The sequence below is a fragment of the Oncorhynchus clarkii genome, chromosome 9 (assembly GCF_045791955.1).
Source record: "Oncorhynchus clarkii lewisi isolate Uvic-CL-2024 chromosome 9, UVic_Ocla_1.0, whole genome shotgun sequence".
Lineage (NCBI taxonomy): Eukaryota > Metazoa > Chordata > Actinopteri > Salmoniformes > Salmonidae > Oncorhynchus > Oncorhynchus clarkii.
Window position 1 is genome coordinate 62,199,088 of NC_092155.1, and position 25,706 is coordinate 62,224,793.

The following is a 25,706-nucleotide window of genomic DNA, read 5'->3' on the forward strand; positions in this document are numbered from 1 at the left end:
ACTGTTCTGTTACCCAACAGCAAAGCAGTTTAGACTGTTCTGTTACCCAACAGCAAAGCAGTTTAGACTGTTCTGTTACCCAACAGCAAAGCTTGCAAAACTTTTGGAATGTTTAGCTGACAAACCAATTTTTTTTTAGGGTACATTGAAAAACCATTTCATTGTAACTATTGATGTGCCCTGATTTAGACTCCTCCTCCTTTCCTGGTATGGGGTCCATAGTATTTACAATACATAAGCCACGGAGTGAAACGGACAACTAACCCGTAGTCGGTCTTCATTAGTTCACATTCAGTTAAGGTGCTGCAGAATAAACTAAGAAATCAAAGGGACCAACAAGTCACAGGATATGCCAATGAATGCATCCATTATTCTGTATTGCTCAGAGTACATTACCATAGTGTACCTCCAACAGATGGTATCAAAAAGACTGAATTACCATTGTGGTCCCTTACGGAGTCCAATGATAATATCTGGCCCCAGACTTCATTGTGGGTGACCGCGCATCTCAAGGCAATTCCCAATAGGAGGCTACACTCTAAGCTAATAAATGGGCAATTGGCATTGATCCTGTGCTTATTCTAAGAGTACGTCTATGTGCTTTTACAGCAAATTACTGCCAATAGTGGCAAACAATGTTTAAGAACACTTCCTTCCCCTGCTGGTTAAAAAGGTTGTTTCAAGGGGAATGTTATTCTACAACTAATATCACAGGGCTTCCAACAATGTCAACACATTATACCCTAAGCACTAGGCTGTTCTCATGCTACACCTTTCATTCCCTACCTTTCATTTCCATTGTCATCTATATGTCTGATTTAGACAGGCTTGGTTACTTGCCCAAAGTAACAAAAACATACATGTGCAACACTAAGTGTTTCTTTTAAGTAGTTGCTTGTAATGTGTAATAATTCTTACGTAGTTTTGTTAATGTAACCCATGGGTCACCATTTCAACACACCTCCATTATTGATACTAATAAAACATACATGATCAGAACAGCTGCAGAAAGCTTAACGTAACACATATATGTTTAGTGAGGGGGAATGAATGGGAGGTCTCCCTTAATGTTTCTTCTGAAAACAAGGCATTTCATAATTCCTTTAATACACTTAATTTACGGCCAGACAATATTTCATTCGATACGGAGGAAGATGCATACATACACACCTTGACATGCAATCAAAATATTCACATTCAAGGAGATTGAATCCCAAAAATGCTTCTAACACAATACACACAGTCAATGTATCAGTCAAATTATCTTGTGCATGGTCCCCCTTATGAGAAAGCAGCTTTGATACTTGAATATCACAGTTCTAAGAATGGAGTTCTTCACATCCTAGTGCCACTTCTCTGGATGTGAAGCAGCAAGGAGAGTTTACAATCCCACTGCATTAACCATCTACAGAAAGTTACTTAATTTTTTTACTTGAGGAAGCAAATGATAAATAAGAAGTTTATTGCACTCGTCTTTTTCATCCACTTCAAAAGGGAGGTCAGCTTAAAAAGCGAGGATGATTCATCACGCCCTAATGCTACTAGAATACGACGCATGTTATATTAGACCACTTCAACAGAATGATCACATGCTTAACACTGCACACCGCTACTGAGGAACCACTACTTTTAATAATGCAAAAACACCACACGATTACGACCAAAACATTATCATTATTACTGTTATGTACCCTAATATGACTTCACAACCTGAACTATTCTGTACAGTTAGCACATCTAAGTATAAATACATCTAAATTGATATGCTCAGACTACAGTTACTGGTAATGACTATCCAATCCCATGCTTTCCTTCTCTTTGTGACTCCCTCGTTCAAACTCTTCTTGGCTCTAACCGCCACAGCATTGCTTAGAGGTATCGTCAAAAAATATGGTTCCATGTTTGGATTTGTGCTTTCAAAAAAAAAAAAAAAGACTCCAATATTGGTGTTCAACATCAGGTATGATGGTACACTCGGATTCACCATATGACAGGACTCACGCGCAGAGATCCATAGCATGCACACGGAATAGGCCAAGAACATAAACAACAGTTGCTTATTTTAGCAAACATCAAAGGTTGAGTGTTCTTTTCAGAGAGATGTGCTCTTATTTTACATGGAATTCATAAGACTTCCGGAAGGTATAAATGGAAGACCATGCCGTAGCTACAACATTCATTTAGAAACACATGAAAAGGCACCATGCCACCTCTGTGCTGGTTATCACACAGGTCCAAATGATGGAGAACAAAATACCAAGCAAGGATGAAGGGAAAAAATGAGACCACAAGCAGGGGGAAAGCAAGAAAAATCCTCCCATATTTACTAACCCACATTCACCAACTTGAGGGGGTAAATAATTACTGCATAGTACTCCCCCCCCCCCCCCCCCACACACTATAGATGTATACACTATTTTTCCTCATGACCTTCATTGAATTACACATTTGTGCCCTTCACGTACCAGAACTTAAATCTTTAGAATCAAATTGACAACTGTTTGCATTTATAACAAGGTAGACTTTTTGCCCTTTCTCTTCTCTTCTCTCCAACTGGTACTTAAATTAATAGCGTTATTTGGTTTTGGAGATTATAGTCAAACTGAACTAGACCGGTAATAAGTAAAATCCAATTAATGTTTTTCACTCAATGTAGCAAATATGGCAAAATCCCAAAACAATCTCAGGGAAACCTCGAGTTGTTCGCCATCAACATTGGATGTGTGCTTCCAGACACCCAAGGATATGTGTGTGCTCATCCAAAATGGCACCCTATTCTCTAAACAGTGTACTGCTTTTGACCAAGGACCAACTTTGGTCAAAGGTTGTACACTATGTAGAGAATACGGTACCATTTGGGATGCACACCATAATAGCAAAATCAGCAGAGATTTGATCAGTTCCACTGAGAAATGGAACTCCAGAGGGGTCACGTGTCATAACTTAGTAGGTACTGCAAGATATTGGTTCCTTTGCTTTAAAGTTAAGGCTTGGCTGTGAATGAAAATTTTACATTTGCCTTCTATGAAAAATACTTCAAGTAAGAATAGGGGCATCCATCGAGGTAAATCTATTCCCTGTTAACCACACATTCCTTCAACATTAAAAACTGTTCCTATAATAATTACAAAACCAGCTCTTACAAAGAAATAAACATACATTTTGATCATTGCCGACTTGTTACATTATGTCTGTCCAATTATAAATACTTTAACAAATCTTGCATCCATTCTTTTTTCCAGACTACCATGTCTGTTCTGATTGCTTTCCTCTTCCTAGTTTCCACCCTACGATCAGTACTAAGTAGTAATGCAAACCATTAGTCACCACTGACATTAGGACCTGTATCTCTGACAGCAATGTTTCAAATCAGAGCTTAATACCATTTTTATTTTACTTTCTAACCATGGCTATCTGGGTAAATGAGTCCCAAACACAACAAAGAAATGAGTTACTGACCAAATATGACTATTATGCTTGAAGGCAAATAAAGGTTTCTATGGCACTAAATGGATGTAGCTAGGAGTATTTTCCTTTAAAAAAAACAGGCTATCAATTAATGCAAAAAAATTTAAGCAACTACAGCGTAGTAATTTTCTGTTCAAAATATATTGTAAGGCTATCTCAATGGTATTAACAGAGATGAATGTTCAAACCCTCCAACCTGCTGTTTCCATTGTCAATGCATGACAAACACATAAGGACCTATAGGTATAGCTCGATCACATTCAAGAGACAAGACCCATAACAGGAAGACTAAACTTACATGACAGTTATTTCATGCTGCTACTTGTATAATTTCATAAATGCCAGAGCAGTAGTTCAAAAGGTCAGGAGAAAATAATTGTTCCAATTTGACCCCATATTCACATTTGCCAGTGAAGTCATGGGTCATATTTGGAGTCAGTGTGTACATTCCATGTTCTCGGAATTTATCTTTTTAATTTTAGTTTTTTAATCCAATGTACTTCTGGCAAATAAGGCCTTAACTGTGACCTAAGATTTGCACAATAACTCACGCAAATCTTCAATTGGCATACATGTCAATTGTAAGTCGCTCTGGATAAGAGCATCTGATAAATTACTAAAATGCTTTGTTGGATTAGCTTAAATACAGTAGAAGGCAGTGCAATATTTGTGCTGCACACATTGTTCACACGCACTTTATTGCTACAAATGAGAAATGTCCCATTTAATTGTTTCTTTAAAGTCAGAAGAATGATCTCAAGCTCCTTTATAATGAGTTCTCTGTCAAGCAATGGAACACATATATATGGATAGAGGTCCAGGTGGGATATATGCAGTAGAACTGGTGCCATCAGCTGGACAAGGGCATTGCAAGAAGAAAACTATTTCTGACCTGCTAGCCAGACACACCTGCTGTTGGATTGTTGATGTAATCAGTGTCTGTTATACAACATACAGATGTTGCTCAATGTGGAGTCATGGGAGGAGGATGCAAGCATGGTGAAAACAAGCCTAACTAAATCACTGGACTAACCAGAAGGACTAGTAACATACCCTGGACTGGCATCGAACAAACCACATTGTGATAACTGGATTTTGGACCATGTGTGACCATTTTAGACCCTGAGAGTTTTGAAGTTAAATCTGTCAATGAAGCAACAGTACATACATACCTTGCAATCTTTGCCATGACCTGTTTTGCACCTCTTCTCTCCCACAAAGCAGACTTGCTCATGTAGCTACAACACACATGCACTATTCAGAGTGATAATGCACACGAAGACACTGAACGTGTTAAAGTGCATAACTACCTCAATAAGTGCCTTGGATCAGGGTTGAATGAATAACTATAGAACTGTATGCATATCACAAAATGTCAATATGACTTGCATGTTATCAATCCATGTGATATGCTTACTGGCTCCACACAGCCTGAGACTATTAACTGTTTACACATGACACCAAAGACTAAACACTCCCTTTGTTCCTCCTCTACCCCAGACAACACAGAGAACACCGACTGTTGGGCACCACATGACTTGTTAGTCCATTAGATTAGGTCCTCATCTTTATCATCCAGAAAGAACTAAGGCATGTCATTTAGCCATCATCAAGAGATGTTATGGTGAAGAATTAAATAAATATGTAAATTAGTCCGGAATCTGTGAAATGTAGCTGTCCACTGATGATGCAATAGAAATGGTAGTGTAAAAAATATTTAAATTAAGTTGAGCAATGAGCTCCAGTGGTCTGATACGATCTACAATGTAGTACCACCAGACAAGATACACGTGTAACAAAAGGAATACCACGTAGCAAAAAAGGAATTACACTTTTTGGCTTTACTAAAAACACAAGTACTACTACTGCCCATATGAGTGTAACATTTGTTTTTCAGTTCATTCCTACAGTAACCCTGCCAACCTACCGGGCTTTCAATTATCTCTAGTAAGTCATGACTTCTATCCGGAGACATGACCAATCAAGCCCAACCAAGGAATCCTCTTCTTACCAGATTCACAGGTCTAATTAAGTGGGTGAGATCCTAGGGTTCGTCTTATTTTGCCATCCTGCCAAGATGTCATATGGTTCTAAATGAGATGCCATGGTGGCAATCAATTTAAATGTTTTCTTGGCACAGCGACTACAGCCTTTAGTCTAGAACAGATCATGTCCATGTAGCTAGGCCTAGTGTCAGAACTAAAATAAAGTGAACATCAAACAAGATTACCAAGGAAACAAAAGCCCTTGAGACTATGATTGTCTTTTCAATAACGTTCAAATGCCAGAAAGTAAATATTGCTTATATTATACAAAAACGAAAGAGCATTTCAATCTCATACCAGGACTGACCATTGTACTAGTCAAGATACAAGCGTTGAGAGGAACAGTGGTATTGCTCCATCTCTTAATTTCTGAAGAACACCGAACAAAAATATTAAACGCAACATGTAAAGTGTTGGTCCCATGTTTCATGAGCAGAAAAATGAGATCCCCAAAATGTTCCAATCGCACAAAAAGTATTCCTCAATTTTTGGGCACAAATTTGTTTACATCCCTGTTAGTGAGCATTTATTCTTTGCTAACATAATGCATCCATTGGACCGGTGTGGCATATCAAGAAGCTGATTAAACAGCATGATCATTACACATGTGCACCTTGTGCTGGGGACAATAAAAGGCCATGAAAATGTGCAGTTGTGTCACACAACACAATGCCACAGATGTTTTTTCAGGGACTGTGCAATTGGCATGCTGACTGCAAGAATGTCCATGAGCTGTTGCCAGAGAATTTAATATTAACTTCTCTACCATAAGCCACCAACATCGTTTTAGAGAATTTGGCAATATGTCCAAGCGGCCTCACAACTACAGACCACATGTAACCATCTCAGCCCAGCACCTCCACATTTGGGTTCTTTACCTGCGGTATCGTCTGAGACCACACGTTGATGTCAACGTTGTGAACAAAGTGCCCCATGGTGGTGGTGGGGTTATGGTATGGCAGGCATAAGCTACGGACAACGAACACGTTTGTATTTTATCAATGGCAATTTGAATACACAGAGACAGCGTGACGAGATCCTGAGACCCATCGGGGTGCCATATCTCAAGAATCTGTACACAATTCCTGGAAGCTGCAAAATGTCCCAGTTCTTCCATGACCTGCATACTCACTAGACATGTCACCCATTGAACATGTTTGGGATGCTCTGGATCTGTACACCCAGTCATGAAATCCACAGATCGGGGTCTAGTGAATTGATTTAAATTGACGGATTTCCTTATATGAACTGTAAAATATGAATTTATATGACCTCAGTAAAATCTTTGAAATTGTTGCATGTTGCATTTATATTTTTGTTCAGTATAAATTCAATTTCAGATTGACCAAGGCCAAATTTGGGGAAATAATCCCATTCAATGTACCAAAGTCTTTAGAGAATGAAAAAAAAAAAAAAAAGAGAAATCAATTGAAATGGCTGGTAAAATGACTGAGCAGTAATCTCAGAATACAAGAGAAAGTGCTCACAATACAAGAGGCTTCACTGAGGTGCAATGGGGCGAGCCCGCTCCCAAAGGCAAACTAAATAACCAAGGCCTCATTGCTACTACTCTCCCTGTCTAATCGTTCAGCAGCTGCAAAATTATTTATCGAGGTATCTCAAGATCGATCTATCGTCTTTCTCTATACAGTACATCTCAAATAAATATTTTTGTTTTGCCATAGTAGTGATGATCACCTTTGGTCATAACTGATATGCTTTGAACCACATTCTAGCTTAGTAAACACAAAACTGTGTTGTAGACAATACTTCAGCATTGAGAATAAATTGATGCCAAAATCCCAACCCGAGCACTGTACTCCTTTGCAAGGAGACATGCTTACATATACATTTTTCAAACTTTAGCAGCTCTATGAAATTGACAAACTATTTTAGGCTAAAAGTTTAAATATAGGCTACTACACAAGGTACATATAATAATCATTTAAAAAAAAAATCAGAATAGATATATTTTAGCATTGCACTCTTGGGCAGGCCTTTCTTCTGTATGGTTCCTTCATCAAGTCCTCTACCCTACTTTAACCCGTTTGATCATTCTCCTTTGGGGAAGGCTGTGCATTCCTATTCAAGGCCACCACTACTAGTCCTAGTTTCTGATATAATATTAAATACCGAATGATAATGAGAAGTGACTAAACAAGAGACTACAAACAAACACAAAGAGGAGAAGAAAAAGTCCTTTAAGCTGTCAGTCATGTTTCTGTGCTGACAAGTACCTATTTGCGGGACATATTTTAAAGGGATTGATTATTTAGATGATTTTTGTGGTTGGTTATTAGCAACCATTTAGGGACAAACAGCGGTATTCCAGTGACATTACAGAAAGAGAGATCAGTCTCTCTGTGTTAAGCACTAACTACTACAGAGCTGAGATAGATGCTGTGGGCTCTATTTGCATATAGGTTTGACTGCACTTCAGGAGAAGACCATACGCGCACACATACGCACAGGCGTGTAGGTGGGTGTACTCAAGGGAGTCACCCTGTGGTGGTGGTTGTAGTGGTGTCAGATTGTAGGTGTAGGATGACCTCACTCAGAAAGGCACCCGTCCAGGCCGATGGCGGCGCCATGGTGGTCTTTGACTTAGCCGTGGTGATGGTGAAGGCTTCCGTTGGGCAGGGGTGTGCAGGCTGCGGTGATGCCGCAGTGCTTCAGTAGGTTGAGACCGGGGGAGATGGAGGAGGAGACAGAGATGGAGGAGACAGAGATGGAGGTGCAGGGGCAGGAGGCAGAGGAGCAGGAGCACGAGGAAGGGTCCAGAGGTGGGAAAGGTTTCATGGTAGAGAGGATCAGAGCCAGGCAGTCAGCCACGTCCTTGTTGGGGGCGCAGGCCAGGGCTGGAGTGTGGCCTGGTCAACAACAAAAACACCATCAGACCAGATACACTAGAAAGCTGTCGGTAACAGTCAGAAAGCCCATAGCATTATGTTAAAATGAAGACAAGGTTTTGAGAAAGATGGAATAGTGTCTCTCCTTACCCTCCTCATCCACTGCCAGCACTGTGGCTCCTCGACTCAGCAGTGCCTGGACCACGGTGGCCATACCGTTGCGTGCTGCTAGATGCAGGGGCATTTGCAGTGCAGCGTTGGTTGCATTGACGAGGGTAGCGTTATGGATCTCCCCCAGAATCAGCAGGGCACACATCTCATGAGCCTGCAAGACAAATACAGAAACATGCTTACATCAACCATCATCAATACATGCACTTCATTCATCTCCGTTCATCAGAGAGGTGCTGAAAGCTTGAATGCTATGTTATTATGCTCCATTTCTTTCTGAGCTCTGATGATATTGTGAGGGCTGCTTACCTTGCTGCAGGCCAGATGCAGGGCAGTGTTTCCATTGTCGTCCAGCAGTGTCAGGTCAGCCTTGGCCCGTTGCAGGAGGATGGCTGGGGACACCAGGGGAGAATCAAGAGATAAATGACACAGGATTCCTCTTTACAGATCTACCCAAAACATAATGAATTCACTCCAATCAAGTGGTAGTTCATTCTTCTTCAGAGACTTATGAGAGAGAATCTGCTAAACTCTATCCTTTATCAAAACATCAACGAAAATGTGTTCCGTAGACTTACCCACGGTGCCACTCTGTCCGTTGTCAGCAGCAACCATGAGAGCAGAGCGTCCGGTGTGGTCCACGGCGTTGATCTCAGCGCCGTGGCGTAGGACCAGCTGCAGCCCCGACACGTCCTCGGCGCACGCTGCGGCATGAAGCGGGGTCCTACAGGCAAAGAGAGGCAGCCTGACCTTGGTGAGCTCAGTCTCGCATGACAACGAAACAGGAGATCAAATCTGGAGTCCACACTGAGCGCAGAGGTACAGCTCAGAAGACATACCAATGAAACAGGAGATACCCAGGTAAACATCTAGTAAGGTAATGACACCTTGCCCTCAATTGACTTACCTTCCTTTAGTATCCCTGGTGTTAACCATCTGTACACCAGCAGATTCCAACAGCATCTCTGCAGCTCCACTACGGCCATTCATTCTGCAGCATCACACAACATCAAAACATCAAAAGATCACCACAGACTGATAACGTCACAAAAAAGATGCGCGCGTCAATGTGGCCGGAAGGCGTGCGTTGTTACGATTCTGAAAGGTCAGATAGCTAGCAACAATGACAAGAAGCTGCCCTGTGGGGAATCATTGGTGGCTCGTTTCATCATTATTGATACCATGTCTTGTTTTGAGGTGTTTTGACTGATGTTTATGCTAATATGGCTAAAATTAGCTAGCTAGCTAGCTAACCAACAATTGTAACGATGTATTTGAGACAAGTGCTCATTGTGCAAATGTATTTATGTTTTCAATAAACATTTGGAGACTAAATATAGTTCACGTTGTCAACAGTCTAAGCCAACCCTGTAGTTTAGCAACTGTCAGTTTTGTTGCTAAACAACCAGCCCGTTTATAGAACCCATCATTACTGATCCTTTCCCAAACACATTGTCGTAATAATGTATTATCATGCTTAAAACATTGATTAGAGAATACTCACAGAGCACAGTGCAATGGGGTAAAGCGGTTTCCCTCCTGGCTACTACATGTTTTGTGTTCAAGTAAAACCTCCAAACAGCCTTCATGCCCTGATAGGAGAAAAAAAGTGTGTTCATTTGAATTACAAAGACACTACAAAACAAACTTGTTTTCCCCCCACATTTCATTTATACATGTAATATACACCCTTCTTGAAAGAGGGTGTTATGGGATGTAACCAATAACCACACAGACCTTGGTAGGCGGCCCAGTGTGACGGCGTGTACTCTTCGTGGTCCAAGAGGGAGTCGAGAGGATCGGCGCGTGTGGCGGCACACAGCAGACTGGCCAGGATGTCAGTGTAGCGGTGGGAGGCAGCGTAATGCAGGGGGGTACGACCCTGGCCGTCCCGACACAGGGCAGATGCCTCGTGATCCAGCAGGGCTGTCACACAGTCCTCACGGCCCACCACCGCCTATGGGACAGGTTCCAAAGAGTTACACAGCTATATTTCTAACTTTTACAGTGCTTTAATAATTATTTCAAACTAATGTTGCAGTGTTCCTCTGTACCACACAACAACCAGACAGGCTAGGTGTAGCTGAAGAATTTGACCTTTTTCTCAGCTGAGTAATGTGAAAAGCCTCTAGGCGTGTAGCTCACCCCTCTGTGCAAGGCTGTGCTGCCCCCCTTGTCCTTGGCGTCAGGCCAGGCCCCCTTCTCCAACAGCAGGTGGACACAGTCTGTATGGCCACCTAGCACGGCCAGCATCAGAGGGGTCCTGAGGAGGAAGACAGGGAAGACCACACACACACACAGTCATTTATATTACAACGTCAACAACAATGCATTCTAGCAGACAGGATGTGCGATTCTGTAAATCTTCCGTGAACAGCCTAAACTGTATTGCTAACACTGTATCTATATGGAGTTATTAAAAGTAAATAACAACATGTTTACATTACAAAAACAAAGTTTCCTGCCAGGTAGCAAGAAAGAGAGACCACTCACTGTCCCTGTGTGTCTGTGACGTTGGTAAGGTCTGCCTCCTCCCCGCTTTCCACCAGCATGTGGAGACATTCCGTGTGGCCGTTGGCAGCTGATATGAAACAAATATTCAATCACACATTCAACCCTGACTGCTTCGTTTCTAAGCTATTCCATACTTGCTAATATCGAACAATATACAGGGACACATACTTGCATGTATTCATTACACATGGCAAATAAACTTTAACTCATTTCAACCCACATCTGGTTCTGAGGGGGGGACCGTACCTGCGACGTGTAGAGGGGTCCACGTGTGTCTGTTCTCGTTGAGGAGGCAGGAGGCCCCCTGGGCTAGCAGGACCTCTACACAACGGGCGTAACCTCTCTGGGAAGCCAAGTAGAGCACAGAGCGGCCCGAGGCATCTTGCACATCTACGTAGGCAGCAGTCTCTGTCAGCACACTCAGAGCCTGCCAGTGGCCATTATCAGCCTGAGGGGGAGAGGAGATGGGATACAACAGGAAGCGGTCATGTTTTGGCTGCTCTATATGAACATGGCATCTTCTCCATACGAAACACACACTCAGTCTCAAGCTACAAAGTAACAGAGAGGATTTTAGGAATGAAAAGCACACTTACAGCTAAATGCAACGGACTCACTGGAATACTGCTCTCAATGTCTCCTAGGGCATTAAAGGACATTTCCAGGAGCTAAAGGGACAAGAGTTACGATGTAATACTATCCACAGATACAGCAAAGTCATGATGAAAAACAATTTACCTAAATGGCTAGAGCTATACAAGTTACTGAACACAAGCAGAAGGACTTACCAGTTCCAGGTTCTGCTTGTTGCCGTGGGAAGCAGCATAATGAACAGCACTGTAACCTTTAGAGTTGACCAGGGATGGGTCGGCACCATTGTCCAACAGATGCTCCAAGCAACTAGTAACAAAAACAGACAAAAGCCACAGTCAAGTAGGGGTCATGAAATAAACAACATATTTTGAGTTCTTTAAGCGGATCTTTAAATCAGTAGAAAATTATACACATTTTAAAAAGATACAAAATAATGGTTGCAGACAGTAAACTAACAAATAGGACTCCTTATCTCCATCCTCCTCGCTCTGAAGAGTCCCAGGGAAATGTCGGTCCATTCTGGAAGTGCAGAATGAACACGTTTATTCACAAATTCAACACAGCTATGTTTCCTGAAAGCGTCTTGGTGTATTTGTCGATGGAGTGTGAGTTCCTACCTGCAGAAGGCCTGGGAGGCAGCAGAGTAGTGCAGGGGAGTGCAGCCTGTACGGTCTGGCTCATTGACCTCAGCGCCAGCACTCACTAGGGTCACAGTGCATTGGTACCTCCCATTAGCAGCTGCATAGTGCAACGGAGTCCTGAGAGACCAAGAGAAGGCCCAACTAATAATCAGTGCATCAATCAAATGTATTCATAAAGTACTTTTTACATTAGCTGTTCACAAAGAGCTTTTACAGTACCCAGGCGATCTCAAATTACTGACTATTCCATGTAACATTACTATCTCGTACTCACACCAGCATGAGTACAAACACAGACAAAGAAAATAATCAGTGGCAAAAACTCACCTTCCCGATTGGTCCCTCTGATTCAAGTCAGTACCACTGCTTAAGAGCAAGTTGAGACATTCAACGTTTCTGTCAGCAGCGGAGAAGTGAGTAATAAGATGATGAGAATGACAGACTCATTTGGGTTTATTATCCAATAGTTCAGAATGGGTCCAGTTTTGGAGTGTGATTATGTGTCTTACCCTCCAGAAGCAGCAGCATGTAGACAGGTCCTTCCAAAGTTGTCTGGAGTGTTTATGTCAAACCCGGCTGATAGTACGTGCTCCTTACTCATAGATGAAACAATACTGTACAGCTGACCTGAGGGGAGAGGAAGAGGCAACCAGGAGTGATCCATCAAATACAGATATAATGTACACTACCGTTCAAAATGTCCTTGTTTTTGAAAGAAAATCTACTTTTTTGTCCATTTAAAATAACATCAAATTGATCAGAAATACAGTGTAGACAGTGTTAATGTTGTAAATGACTATTGCAGCTAGAAACTGCAGTTTTTTTTTATGGAATATCTACATAAGGGTACAGAGGCCCATTATCAGCAACCATGACTCCTGTGTTCCAATGGCATGCTGAAAAATGGCTTCTGTACGCCTATGTAGATATTCCTAAATCAGCCATTACCAGCTACAATAGTCATTTACAACATTAACAATGTCTACACTGCATTTCTGATCAATTTGATGTTATTTTAAATGGACAAAAAAAAGTGTTTTCCTTTCAAAAACAAGGACATTTTGTAAGTGACCCCAAACTTTTGAACGGTAGTGTATGTATGTAAGTACCAACCTGAGGAGAGTAGCTTGCGACAACAGTCTGAAAACCCATAAAGCACAGCCAGGTGCAGCGGGAACATCCCATGAATCCCTTGTCTGGCTGTATCTGCACCGTTGGTCATCAGAGTACTGATCAGTAGTTCATGGCCGTACTTAGCAGCAACATGGAGGGGGGTATTGCCATATTTATCCACACTGTCAATCTCTCCACCTAACAACAAACAAGAAACATAGAATCAGAGACCCGGTGGGACAGGACTTGTATAAAGCATCCTAACATGTCATTCAGTCAGGGGTTGTCATGGTTACCGTTTTGGATGAGGATCTGAGAGCGTGTGAAGCGTCCATGAATGGCTGCCATGTGCAGGGGGCTCTTCCCTGCATTACTCTAGCGAAGGGAGAAGAGAAATATGACAAACTAGTCTGGCAGAGAACAGATAAATCCTCCCATCGCCACCCATTAAACAACATCTAAGGCTATTGATTGCATTAGCCTCAGAGTAGAGCTGCTGATCTAGGATCAGTTTTTCATTTTAGATCATAATGAATAAGATTACATGGACAGGTGGGGACATAATCCGAGATCAGTATTCCTACTCATTGACACTTTATGAATAAGGGCACAGACCTGCTGGTTGACGTCGGCCCCATTGTTGACCAGCAGCTCCAGGCAGAGGGCCCCGTTGGTGGACACAGCAGCCAGGTGCAGTGGGGTATAGCCACTCCTGTTGGGCTGGTTGACGTTAGCTCCTTGGTTCACCAGCTCATTGGCCACAGCCTCTTGGCCTGTGTAGCAGGCCACATGCAGAGCAGTGTTCCCAAAGGCATTGGGCTCATCCAGCTGAAAGAGTACAAGATCACACAAGACATAAGGAGCTAGCTAAGCAACAAACAAACAAACACACGAAGGCGGATGTTTACATACACTTAGGTTGGAGTCATTAAAATCAGTTTTTCAACCACTCCACAAATGTCTTGTTAACAAACTTTAGTTTTGGCAAGTCAGTTAAGACATCTACTTTGTGCATGACACAAGTCATTTTTCCAACAATTGTTTACAAACAGATTATTTCACTTATAATTCCCTGTATCACAACTCCAGTGGGTCAGAAGTTGACTGTACCTTTAAATAGCTTTGAAAATTCCAGAAAATTATGTCATGTCCATCATTTGAGTCAATTGGAGGTGTACCCGTGGATGTATTTCAAGGCCTACCTTCAAACTCAGTGCCTCTTTGCTTGACATCATGGGAAAACCAAAAGAAATCAGCCAAGACCTCAGAAAATAAATTGTAGACCTCCACAAGTCTGGTTCATCCTTGGGAGCAATTTCCAAACGCCTGAAGGTACCACGTTCATTTGTACAAACTATAGTACGTAAGTGTAAACACCATGGGACCACGCAGCTGTCATACCGCTCAGGAAGGAGACGCCTTCTGTCTCCTAGAGATGAATGTACTTTGATGCGAAAAGTGCAATTCAATCCCAGAACAACAGCAAAGGACCTTGTGAAGATGCTGGAGGAAACGGGTACAAAAGTATCTATATCCACAGTAAAACGATTCCTTTATCGACTTAACCTGAAAGGCCGCTAAGCAAGGAAGAAGCCACTGCCATAAAAAAAGCCAGACTATTGTTTGCAACTGCACATGGGGACAAAGATCGTACTTTTTGGTGAAACAAAAATATAACTATTTGGCCATAAATACCATCGTTATGTTTGGAGGAAAAAGGGGGAGGCCTGCAAGCCGAAGAACACCATCCCAACTGTGAACCACGGGGGTGGCAGCATCATGTTGTGGGGTGCTTTGCAGCAGGAGGGACTGGTGCACTTCACAAAATAGATTGCATCATGAGGAAGCTAAATTATGTGGATATATTGAAGCAACATCAAGACATCCGTCAGGAAGTTAAAGCTTGGTCGCAAATGGGTCTTCCAAATGGACAATGACCCCCAAGCACAATTCCAAAGTTGGAATTGGGACAACAAAGTCAAGGTATTGGAGTGGCAATCACAAAGCCCTGACCTCAATCCTATAGAAAATTTGGGAGCAGAACTGAAAGTGTGTGTGCGAGCAAGGAGGCCTACAAACCTGACTCAGTTACACCAGCTATGTCAGGAGGAATGGGCCAAAATTCCCCCAACTTATTGTGGGAAGCTTGTGGAAGGCTACCCAAAACGTCTGACCCACGTTAAACAATTTAAAGGCAATGCTACCAAATTCAAATTGAGTTTATGTAAACTTCTGACCCACTGAGAATGTGATGAAAGAAATAAAAGCTGAAATAAATCATTCTATTACTACATACTATTATTCTGACATTTCACATTCTTAAAATAAAGTGGTGATCCTAACTGACCTAAGACAGTGACTTTTTACTAGGATTAAATGTCAGGAATTGTGAAAGTCTGAGTATAAATGTATTTGGCTATGGTATGTAAACTTCCGACAGTTGAAGTCGGAAGTTTACATATATATACATATATATACACACATATACACACACACACACACATACATACACATATATACACACATACAGTGCCTTGCGAAAGTATTCGGCCCCCTTGAACTTTGCGACCTTTTGCCACATTTCAGGCTTCAAACAAAGATATAAAACTGTATTTTTTTGTGAAGAATCAACAACAAGTGGGACACAATCATGAAGTGGAACGACATTTATTGGATATTTCAAACTTTTTTAACAAATCAAAAACTGAAAAATTGGGCGTGCAAAATTATTCAGCCCCCTTAAGTTAATACTTTGTAGCGCCACCTTTTGCTGCGATTACAGCTGTAAGTCGCTTGGGGTATGTCTCTATCAGTTTTGCACATCGAGAGACTGAAATGTTTAGGTTTATCTTGTAAAATAAATGTTTAATCTCAATGAGACTAACCTGGTAAAATAAATACAATTTGACCTCTACACTCACCTCAGCCCCAAGCCTCAGTAGGTACTTGACTATGTCAATGTGTCCGCTGGCAGCGGCAGCATGGAGAGGGGTGTAGCCCTGCTTGTCCTTGCAGCCCTTGTCTGCACTCCGAGACACTAGCAGCTTCAACACCTCCAGATGCCCTATAAGTCACATAGGAGAGGCAGTGTGAGTACTGTTTTAATGTCACCCTCTAGTGAGGAGTACATCCATAATGTTCACCCAACTTAAAATTGGGAAACACTGAATATTTATCACCTGCCATTCAAGCCAGTTTTATGAAATTCTGATAATTCGGTACTCTAAGAAAATCACTTTAAGAGTTTTCCCAGTGCAGAGTCCAACTCACCTAAGTACGCTGCCCAGTGGATAGGCTGTCTCTCTCTCTTATCATTGGTACTCAAGTTGGCCCCTTTATTCAGCAGCAACTTCACCATCTGAGGACAGACAAGAGGAAAAATTACATATAAACAGAGTTTCATTATTCACTAAAGCATCTCAGAGGAGGCATGCTGATCTATAACCAGGTTTTCCTTCAAAATTATAATGAACAAGATGGGAGAACTGATCCTAGAGTTGGATGGTGGTTGGAAGAGCGCGCTTACTTGAAATGGAAAAGTGTTGCGGTACCTTTTGATAAAGAATAGCATGAAGATGAAGCAGCTGCTTTATAAGTGGGATGCAGTGTTGAGTGCTATAATCCAAGGGGTTCGTGCTGATTGTACACAACCTAGTCAGTTGTACACAACCTAGTCAGTTGTACACAACCTAGTCAGTTGTACACAACCTAGTCAGTTGTACACAACCTAGTCAGTTGTACAACTGAAGGCCTTCAACTGAAATGTGTCTTCTGCATTTAACCCAACCCTTCTGAAGTAGTGGTATGTGTTAATTGTAGGAGTGCCCATGTGGCTGGGGATCAGAAAGGTCCTGTGCGAGAGAGGTAGGTTGATGTTTCCAGGGTTAGAGTAGTGCAGAAGTCGTCACATGCTGAGGCAGTGAATTAAGTAGAGGAAGATGGGTCAAGGGGGAGGGATCCTGAGAGGAGTGGTGTGAGTAGTGGGGAGGCAGGTAGCCTAGTGGTTAGAGCGTTGGGTCAGTAACCGTAAGGTTGCTAGATCGAATCTCTGAGCTGACAAGGTAAAAAATATGTCGTTCTGCCCCTGAACAAGGCAGTTAACCCACTGTTCCTAGGCTGTCATTGTAAATAAGAATTTGTTCTTAACTGACTTGCCTAATAAAGGTTTATAAAAGAAATGTATAAAAATAATTGTAGATATGAACCAGTACAGAGGGATAAAACAAGTAATATACGTTTCAGTAAGATTGGATTTTTGGCATTTATAGCAATGGTTATCAACTGTACTGCAGGGATGGAACGTAAGTCGCAGAAAATAGAGGTTTTGGTGGCAGCTGCAGAGAGGTATTGGGGTGTGCGAGATTTGACATCAGAAGAGTTACAGGGTGTGTTAAGTGGTGGTGTCCCATCCTTTCAGGTAGTTGGCCTGAAGTAGGACTAATTGATTTAAATAGTGGAGTAGGGTGGGAGTTGTTTGTGAGTAGTGTAGTATTTGTAAAAAAAAATTCAAGCAAAGTATAAGGGAGTTTTACTCCAGTCTAGTAGGTGTCAGTAATGCAACATATTGGATGCCAACCGCCTTTAAACCTCATCAAAGAACTGATCTTAGATCAACAGTTCCACTCTGAAATGGTTTGTAAAAACAGCCCTGTTCCAAGAGCACACAGTATTTCCAGCTCTCACCTCCATGTATCCGCTCTGAGCAGCGTGGTGCAAGGCGGTTCTGCCAGTGCGGTCTGCCATGTTCAGATTGCTCAGCTGGGGGAGCAGGGCCTCTGCACAGCGCGTGGCTCTATTGGCAGCTGCAACATGCAGTGGAGTCTGCCAGAACTTGTCTCGTGCATTGGCCTCTGCTCCCTGCCGCAGAAGTAGCCCCACTGCCCTCTGGAGAGAGAAGGAATCAAACTGGGCTTGAAAAAACACTTATTGTCAACACCCAAACAGTACCAAACATTGATACAGTGCTTTATAGTCTTCACATTAGAGAGATGATCAACACTGCTTACTTCATTCCGGGAGGCAGCAGCTCTGTGCAATGGAGTTAACCACACATGGTCCTTAGCATTTACATTTGCACCTATGAGAGTGTACAAAACAAGGAGCAATATTAGAGGGCCTTGACAAGTACAGTCGAGTCATTTCTTTCAAGTTTCAGTCAGACTAATGAACAATGAACAGACACTACACATTGTTACTACAACTGTACATAGACCAAAACCCCCTTTTCATTGCAAATATAGCAGGTCAGGCGTGGGGAGTTCTGTTTAGTTAACATAACTACCAGTGGTTGGTCAATTTTGGTCACAATCACCTGCATTGATGAGGAGGTCCATTATATGAACATCCCCCAAACAGGCAGCAGCATGTAGTGCTGTACGGCGCTCTTGGTCCTGTGGGAAAAGTTAAGACAAATGAACCATCTACATTAAGACGCAAAATCCATCTCCCTCTTACACTGGCAGCCACAAATAAGTATATTGATGAGATACTGGGCCGGGAGGTAGCCTAGTGGTTAGAGCGTTGGACTAGATCGAATCCCGAGCTGACAAGGTAACAATCTGTCGTTCTGCCCCTGAAATGTATTAGCCCACTGTTCCTAGGCTCTCATTGAAACTAAGAATTTGCTCTTAATTAACGGACTTTCCTAAAAAAAAAAACCTTTAGACCTTCTGTTGACATTCTACTGTTTGTAGATATATAAATTAGGTTTTAGGGAAATACAAAAGAATAACCTAATCACTTGAATTGGGAAAAGGATCCACCTGGCACCCCTCTACTTGCAATAACTGGAGAAATGTTGCGATACAGTAGCTAGCTAACGTTACAATATCAACACACAATATACCAGAGCCAGTGCTGTGGCACCACAAACATACCAGTGCATTGACGTCCTCTTTCTTGTTGTGCAATAGTAGTTGAATTTCATCGGCATTTCGATTAAAAACTGCTTGGACCAGTGGAAGCTGGAGATAAGCACAGGAGAACGTCAGACTGTGTGGTTAGCAAGGAATCGCAGCTAGTTAACGTTAGCTAAGTAAAGTGAACCGTTGGCAGACAGCATCAGGCCGCGCCAAGGTTTAGCTAACAATCCTACGACACATTGCTTGCAGATACTTGCATCAGTAACGTTATGGAACTGGTCAACTTTCAGGAAAATGCAATCAAAACATTTGATTAGCTAACTAGCCAGCCAAATAGCCAGGCTTTTCATCTAACGTTAGCTAGTTAGCATGCTAACTACTTGCTAGATCACCTGGTCTGTAATATTGTGTACTCCCATCTCCCAAAGTCAGCCAGGACGGAGCTCCTTCATTAGAGTGGAACTGCAAGGTATATTAAACGATAGTTAACTCATGTAGATAGTTAGTTATTAATACGAAAGTTCGTGATCTGTGTTTGCTGTCCGTCTCTGCTTGATGTTTGTTTGTTAGTTAGTTCTGCTATCACGCACATGCGCAGTTCCACGTCCCCCGTTTTGCCCTCTCAGACAATGTGAAAGCCTGGCAATGTTTGAGGAGAATTACAATTATATACTAAATGCATTTCAAAATAATCTCATCATTTTAAAATTGTACTCGTTTATTATATAAGAAATCATTGCTTACTCCCAGTAATGTTATTTGGGAGCAGGGCGGTTGGGATTGTAATACCTCCGACACAGTTGGTGGCAGCAATGCACTGATAGGACAGTTGCTCTGTTTTAGAACAGTGTGTCCCTGGCCATGAGCCTGACCAATACCGGTGTTTACTTTACTAAACAGATACGGTCGAGATAAAGAGTTGTCGCCGTATGGGGAAAAACTTGAACGCGCATTTTATGCACCTTCAGCGTCCCAGGACATCGAGCTTGGAATAAATAAACGATTTATGTAAACGCGGCATTTTTGGTTGCGTCTACTTGGATAAGTGAACTGAAGCTTATCTACACGGTGTCTGACGTTGATGGATGCCTTGAAATAGGACTGGGAAAGGCTTCAAATAGCCAATCCGAAATAGGCTAAAGTCGGTGTTTAACAGAAATCTACAGATCCGGTCTCCGTGAACCGTTATTCTACTTGAGGTTCTGATAAAGTAACCCAAAATACAATGGCAGCAACTGCCCGGCGAATACCGATGGGTGTGCGGACATTCAGTGAGTTTTTGGAGATTGCTGTAGGCTCTGGGCGCTCACCATGTCACACCGCGGGGTCAAGAGAACATATGAGACAGACTATCAGGTGAGATTAATGAATTGATAACTTCATGTGACACGATTAACCAATCAGTGCTGTGCATATCTTTGAATCCCCTTTGGTGCAGGTTTTTGTTCCAGCAAAGCACTTACACATCTGGTTCAAATAGGTCCACACTGAAGAACATTCTGTTTTTTCAGAGAATATAAACAATTAGTAACTTGTGTTCTTCCTATTAATCATCAAATTGGCATTAAGGCCTAAAAAGTGCCCTTTTCAATCCTATCAATGTCACCATTGTTGTATATGCATATTGTGGCTTTCTTCGTGTTGGTTTCACTTTGTCAGTAGTGCTCTCTGTAATTTTGTCTATGACTGTAATTAAACTTTTTATGACTGTCACACAGTTATTTGTAGTGAGCACATTCAGACCCCAATAGCAAAACATGCCAGCTCTGCAAGCCACCTCACGTAACCTGACTGAGTGGGTCGCATTACACATAGTTCCATTCATGTGTTTACTCAGAATATAGTAGCTTGTCCTAGACATTGAAGGTTAGGACACTACTGGCAACCTTTTCCCCCTGCAGGCAATATATTATTTCTGCCCTGACTCTAAAGGCAGGAAGCCCGCCTGGAAAAGTGTGTTTGTTAGAGATGTTACATTCCAGTATTTTTAACATGATCCTTTCTCTCCCTTCCCTATCAGACACTTGTCATCATGTGGTATTGTAATGACTAGGACTCCCAGAGTGCTTTGCCATCAGCAGAATTGGGACACAATGACATCAGTTCCCCACAGCAGAACCTTCATGGGGTTCACAAATAAGAGAAAGGAGTACTCCGAGCGGAGGATACTGGGGTAAGATGCTACCATACATGAAATAGAATATATTGTAGGACTTGCTATTTCTGTATGTAGTTTTTAAAATTTATTTTACCTTTATTTAACTAGGCAAGTCAGTTAAGAACAAATTCTTATTTTCAATGACGGCCTAGGAACAGTGGGTTAACGGCCTGTCCAGGGGCAGAACGACAGATTTGTACCATGTAACCTTCCGGTTACTAGTCTAACACTCTAACCACTAGGCTACCCTGCCGTTACAAGCTTGAATGAGAGCTTGAATGAGAGCTTGAATGAGAGCTTGAATGCATAGATAGATTTCATATTAAAGGAAAAAATAGGGCTTAGCCTATTTGAAACACAAAGTGGAAGGGATGTAATGTTGTTTTCGAACTCCTTTTGCTATGCTGCTTCAGGTACTCTATGCTGGAGATGTATGATGTGGTAGCCAACGTGGATGACTACAAACTCTTTGTCCCCTGGTGTAAGAAGTCCCAGACCATCATGAAGAGGGCAGGCCACTCCAAAGCTCAGCTAGAGGTGGGATTCCCACCCATCGTAGAGCGATACACATCCATGATCAGCGTGGTGCGACCCCACATGGTCAAAGTAAGTCCCTCCTGTTTAATTATGGTTTAAAAATCCCAGTAACTTCCAGATTTCCTGCTTATTCCCTCCTGGTTTCAGGAATCTTCCAACTAGGATTTCTTGAAAACCTGGGATTCTTGAGAAAGTTACCAGATTTTTTTCAATCCCATTTAGTCCCGCTTAATTGAGGATTCATGAATTATGATGAGATATGTGATGATTATTGTTGGTTTGGTGATAGATTACTCTAAGTAACCCTTTCTTATTGGATTACATTTTTTAGGCGGTGTGCACAGATGGAACACTTTTTAACCACCTGGAGACGATATGGCGCTTCAGTCCTGGAATCCCTGGTTATCCCCGCACCTGCACTGTGGACGTTTCGGTGAATATGACAGCCCCAGCTTGCAGCCCTTTTGTTTATCTCATGCTGCCAACCTCTCAATTTCTTCTAATCTTGCTCTCTATTTGTGCATAGACCTTGTGCATGTGAATAGTCTAAGTTATATCCGTTAACAGAGCTTATCCTTTGCTTATCCTCTTTCTCTTTTGTATGTCTTCTCCGACTGACATTCTGCCCTCTCCTTCCTTCCTGCCACACAGATCTCGTTTGAGTTCCGCTCCTTGCTCCACTCTCAGTTAGCAACTGTGTTTTTTGACGAGGTGGTAAAGAAAAATGTGTCTGCCTTCGAGCGCCGGGCCGGCACGCTCTACGGCCCACAGACTCGCGTCCCACGGGAGTTAATGTTCCATGAGGTACACCAAACGTGAGGTCCATCTGCCATTGTGTGCCCTTGTCCCAAAACAGCCTGCACCTTCACCCTGGCTGTCCCCTGTATCACCTAGCTGGACCTGCATGACACTACACCACCAACCACCTCCATTGCCACCCAGGTGCCATTAGCCTGGTCCCAGAACTGTTTGTGCCATCTTGCCAACTCCTAGGGTCACACTGGCGTGAGACAGCACTTCTGAGATCTTGGACCATCTGGGACCAGGCTAAGATGCCACTTCGTGCAACCTCACATCGCAGAGTAAGGACCAAGCAACCAGCTAAACACCCTTCACAACTAGTTGAAAGTCCCATATCTTAGCCTGGATCATGTCTTGTAAAAATCTGCCATCTACCTCCTCACAAGGGTTACTCTTCAATGTTGCATTGGTGCTTGTGCACAATTTAAATAGAAGAATCCTTCTTCCAAATCTAGTTGTAAAACAAAAAAGCCACTACACATATTGGAACAGATTTAATGTATTGCTGTGTAAGCGTGAGTGAACAGGACACAATATTGAGTCAACCAATGACATGGACCATTTTGAGTCTGTCATACAGTATGTCTGTTGAAGCTTCAGATGGTTGAAGAATGGATGCAGGTGCACTCCACTTACCTGCCACATTAAAGTCGTACATTCATGTCAAATTAATTTATCTTAGAAATATATTTTAAATGTACAGTATTGCTTATACCAAGAAGTGCTTCTTTAAAATGTGTTTGTTTTGAAGTTATTGATTATAAATATACACTGAGTATACAAAACATTAGGAACACCTACTCTTTCCATGAGAGTGTTCACCTGGTCAGTCTATGATCCCTTATTGATGGAACCTGTTAAATTCACTTCAATCAGTGTAGATGAAGGGGAGGAGAGAGGTTAAAGAAGGATTTTTAAGCCTTGAGACAATTGAGACATGGATTGTGTATGTGTGTCATTCAGAGGGTGAATGGGCAAGACAAAAAAGTGAAGTGCCTTTGAACGGGGTATGGTAGTAGGTACACCAGTTGGTGTCAAGAACTGCAACACTGCTGGGTTTTTCACAATCAAGTTTCGGTGTGTATCGAGAATGGTTCACCAACCCAAGGACATCCAGCCAACTTGACACAACTGTGGGAAGCATCGGAGTCAACATGGGCCAGCATCCCTGTGGAACGCTTTTGACATCTTGTAGAGTCCATGCCCTGACAAATTGAGTCTGTTCTGAGGGCAAAGGGGGGGGTTGGGGGTGCAACTCAATATTAGGAAGGTGTTCCTAATATGTTATAATTGTGTGTGTGTACAGTTGTGGCCAAAAGTTGAGAATGTCTGTTTCAAAGTCTGCTGCCTCAGTTTGTATGATGGCAATTTGCATATACTCCAGAATGTTATGAAGAGTGATCAGATTAATTGCAATTAATTGCAAAATAACTGAAACCCAAAACAACATTTCCACTGCATTTCAGCCCTGCCACAAAAGGACCAGCTGACATCATGTCAGTGATTCTCTCGTTAACACAGGTGTGAGTCTTGATGAGGACAAGGCTGGAGATCACGCTGTCATGCTGATTGAGTTTGAATAACAGACTGGAAGCTTCAAAAGGAGGATGGTGCTTGGAATCATTGTTCTTCCACTGTCAATCATGGTTACCTGCAAGGAAACACGTGCCGTCATCATTGCTTTGCACAAAAAGGGCTTCACAAGCAAGGATATTGTTGCCAGTAAGATTGCACCCTAATCAACCATTTATCGGATCATCAAGAACTTCAAGGAGAGCGGTTCAATTGTTGTGAAGAAGGCTTCAGGGTGCCCAAGAAAGTCCAGCAAGCACCAGAACCGTCTCCTAAAGTTGATTCAGCTGCAGGATCGGGGCACCACCAGTACTGAGCTTGCTCACGAATGACAGGTGTGAGTGCATCTGCACGCAAAGTGAGGCCAAGACTTTGAGGATGGCTTGGTGTCAAGAAGGGCAGCAAAGAAGCCACTTCTCTCCAGGAAAAACATCAGGGACAGACTAATATTCTGCAAAAAGGTACAGGGATTGGACTGCTGAGGACTGGGGTAAAGCCATTTTCTCTGATGAATCCCCTTTCCAATTGTTTGGGGCATCCGGGAAAAAAAAAGGCCGGAGAAAACAAGGTGAGCGCTGCCATCGGTCCTGTGTTATGTCAAAAGTAAAGCATCCTGAGACCATTCATATGTGGGGTTGCTTCTCAGCCAAGGGAGTGGGCTCACTCACAATTTTGCCTAAGAACACAGCCATGACTAAAGAATGGTACCAACACATCCTCCGAGAGCAATTTCTCCCAACCATCCAGGAACAGTTTGGTGATGAACAATGCCTTTTCCAGCATGATGGAGCACCTTGCCATAAGGCAAAAGTGATTACGAAGTGGCTCGGGGAACAAAACATCGATATTTTGGGTCCAGTGCCAGGAAACTCCCCAGACCTTTAATCCCATTGACAACTTGTGGTCAATCCTCAAGAGGCGGGTGGACAAACAAAACCCCACAAATTCTGACAAACTCCAAGCATTGATTATGCAAGAATGGGCTGCCATCAGTCAGGATGTGGCCCAGAAGTTAATTGACAGTATGCCAGGGCGGATTGCTTGTCTTGAAAAAGAAGGGTCAAAAACGGCAAATATTGACTCTTTGCATCAACTTCATGTACTTGTCAATAAGCCGTTGACACTTATGAATTGCTTGTAATTTACTTCAGTATTCCATAGTAACATCTGACAAAAATATCTTAAGACACTGAAGCAGCAAACTGTGTAAATTAATATTTGTGTCATTTTCAAAACTTTTGACCACGACTGTATTGTGGTCACATAGAAATGTCCTTTCCTTTTTGTCCATTTAAAATAGCATCAAATTGATCAGAAATACAGTGTAGACATTGTTAATGTTGTAACTGACTATTGTAGCTGGACATCTAGGCAGAGTTGCA

General features: G+C 42.3%; 2 protein-coding genes across 2 annotated transcripts; one reads left to right on the top strand and one right to left on the bottom strand.

The window, feature by feature from the left end:
• Positions 1–3,195: 3,195 nt before the first annotated feature.
• LOC139416717 (serine/threonine-protein phosphatase 6 regulatory ankyrin repeat subunit C-like) lies at positions 3,196–20,007 on the bottom strand. The gene is made up of 26 exons (XM_071165715.1): positions 19,649–20,007; positions 19,272–19,358; positions 18,707–18,785; positions 18,402–18,472; positions 18,079–18,279; positions 16,666–16,753; positions 16,317–16,459; positions 14,011–14,223; positions 13,692–13,770; positions 13,396–13,593; positions 12,792–12,909; positions 12,610–12,678; positions 12,259–12,399; positions 12,098–12,160; positions 11,836–11,947; positions 11,644–11,715; positions 11,294–11,495; positions 11,027–11,114; positions 10,679–10,796; positions 10,271–10,490; positions 10,038–10,125; positions 9,441–9,524; positions 9,112–9,257; positions 8,843–8,925; positions 8,513–8,687; positions 3,196–8,383 (listed from the first exon to the last, which is right to left on the bottom strand). Exons 1-26 carry the CDS (start codon positions 19,673–19,675, stop codon positions 8,118–8,120), a joined length of 3,231 nt encoding a protein of 1,076 aa, XP_071021816.1. The 5' UTR covers positions 19,676–20,007; the 3' UTR covers positions 3,196–8,117.
• LOC139416720 (coenzyme Q-binding protein COQ10 homolog A, mitochondrial-like) lies at positions 19,999–25,501 on the top strand. Its single transcript, XM_071165717.1, has 5 exons — positions 19,999–20,612; positions 21,277–21,429; positions 21,828–22,020; positions 22,283–22,384; positions 22,603–25,501. The coding sequence occupies exons 1-5, from the start codon at positions 20,482–20,484 to the stop codon at positions 22,768–22,770; spliced, it is 747 nt and encodes a 248-aa protein (XP_071021818.1). The 5' UTR covers positions 19,999–20,481; the 3' UTR covers positions 22,771–25,501.
• The last annotated feature ends 205 nt before the right edge of the window (positions 25,502–25,706 follow it).

Coding starts and splice junctions, on each gene's coding strand:
- LOC139416717 (XM_071165715.1), bottom strand. CDS start 19,675: ATGGGAGTACACAATATTACAGACCAG. Junction 19,359..19,648: donor TACACAATATTACAGACCAG/GTGATCTAGCAA, acceptor GCTTATCTCCAG/CTTCCACTGGTCCAAGCAGT. Junction 14,224..16,316: donor TACTGAGGCTTGGGGCTGAG/GTGAGTGTAGAG, acceptor GTACTCTTTCAG/CTGGATGAGCCCAATGCCTT.
- LOC139416720 (XM_071165717.1), top strand. CDS start 20,482: ATGGCAGCAACTGCCCGGCGAATACCGATGGGTGTGCGGACATTCAGT. Junction 21,430..21,827: donor TCCGAGCGGAGGATACTGGG/GTAAGATGCTAC, acceptor ATGCTGCTTCAG/GTACTCTATGCTGGAGATGT. Junction 22,021..22,282: donor TGCGACCCCACATGGTCAAA/GTAAGTCCCTCC, acceptor TACATTTTTTAG/GCGGTGTGCACAGATGGAAC.